At 41.0% G+C, this 1205-nt stretch overlaps 1 protein-coding gene across 1 annotated transcript; it reads right to left on the minus strand.

Moving 5' to 3' along the window:
• Nucleotides 1-12: 12 nt before the first annotated feature.
• Nucleotides 13-1201, minus strand: LOC108315849 (T-complex protein 1 subunit zeta-like; the record flags this gene model as incomplete). The annotated part of the gene is given in 3 exon segments (XM_017545426.2): nucleotides 13-261; nucleotides 264-586; nucleotides 589-1201. Coding segments are annotated over 3 exon segments (1185 nt in total), but the record flags the coding sequence as incomplete, so codon positions are not given.
• Between the last annotated feature and the right edge of the window lie 4 nt (nucleotides 1202-1205).

Raw genomic sequence — 1205 nt, forward strand, 5'->3', positions numbered from 1 at the left:
ACCAGGATGGTCTCAATCTGTTTCCTGAAGGTCAAAACCAGAGTTCTGAGCAAGAGCCTTGGGAATAATGAGCAATTCATCAGCAAATGCTTGGACACCAAGCTGTGCCCTGCCCTTTACGCTGGGCTTATATTTCATCAGGGCTTCTGCCATTGCCACTTCCACAGCACCAGCACCTGAAACCACACAGCCATCATCGATAGCATTTTTGACAGCCCTCAAGCCATCCCTTACTGCATTTTTTATCTGAGTGAGTGTGTGTGCTTATTTTGTCCTTTGATCAATAATGTGACAGAACGAGGGTTGTTATATTTCTCAATAAAGGTGAATTTCTCTTCTCCCAATGTATACTCATATATAAGGCCTGCATGTCCCAAGCAGTCAGAACTTAGGTCATCAAAATAATTCAGGGCTACCCCACCACAAGCAAGAATCAACCTCTCCATATTTCTCCTTTTAGCTCTGCACAGAGCTACTATGCCTTCTTTGGAAAGAGCATCGAAGGAAAAGGGGTCAATTCCCTTTTGATTAATAACAACAAATACTTTATCTGAATCACCACAGACTTTCCTTTTCAGTTCTATTATTTTTTAATTCTATCTTCAGTGAATTTTCTTTCAGCTTTTACAAGTTTTTCTCTCTCTTCTGCACTCTTGTAAAAAAAGCCAGAATTCACTTCTGTTTTTTCATATTCTAATGACATGCTACATGTGAGGATGTATGCATCTTCCACCCTTTTCCTCACATCAGGATGCCATGCTCCGTGGCCCAAAACAAGCTTTCTGATTAAGCTTGTATCAGTTTCAGATTTATGTTTCATCTCCATGATCTCAATCATGAAGAGATCAACAGGCTCATCTTGTTTTCTAATGGCCAAAATGGAGTCCACTACAGCCTCTGTTAAGACATCTGCAAGTTCAGCATGAACTTTAGTACGAAGAGATGTTCTGGCCACATCTATAAGTGTTTCTCTGTCCATCTCTTTGCTGACTTTGACTTCTTCCAAAAACTGAAGGACCTTTTCCTTTGCAGCTTCAAACCCTTCAGTAATTATTCTGGGATAAAGGCCTTCAGAAATGTAGATATCTGACTGTTTCAGCAGCTCTCCAACGATTAGGACATGGGAAGTCGTACCATCACCAGTTATATCATCCTGGGCTGTTGCTACCTTTGCTATTAAGGAAGCTGTTGGGTGCTGAATTTGC

This window comes from Cebus imitator, unplaced genomic scaffold (assembly GCF_001604975.1).
Source record: "Cebus imitator isolate Cc_AM_T3 unplaced genomic scaffold, Cebus_imitator-1.0 Scaffold179, whole genome shotgun sequence".
In the NCBI taxonomy this organism is placed as follows: domain Eukaryota; kingdom Metazoa; phylum Chordata; class Mammalia; order Primates; family Cebidae; genus Cebus; species Cebus imitator.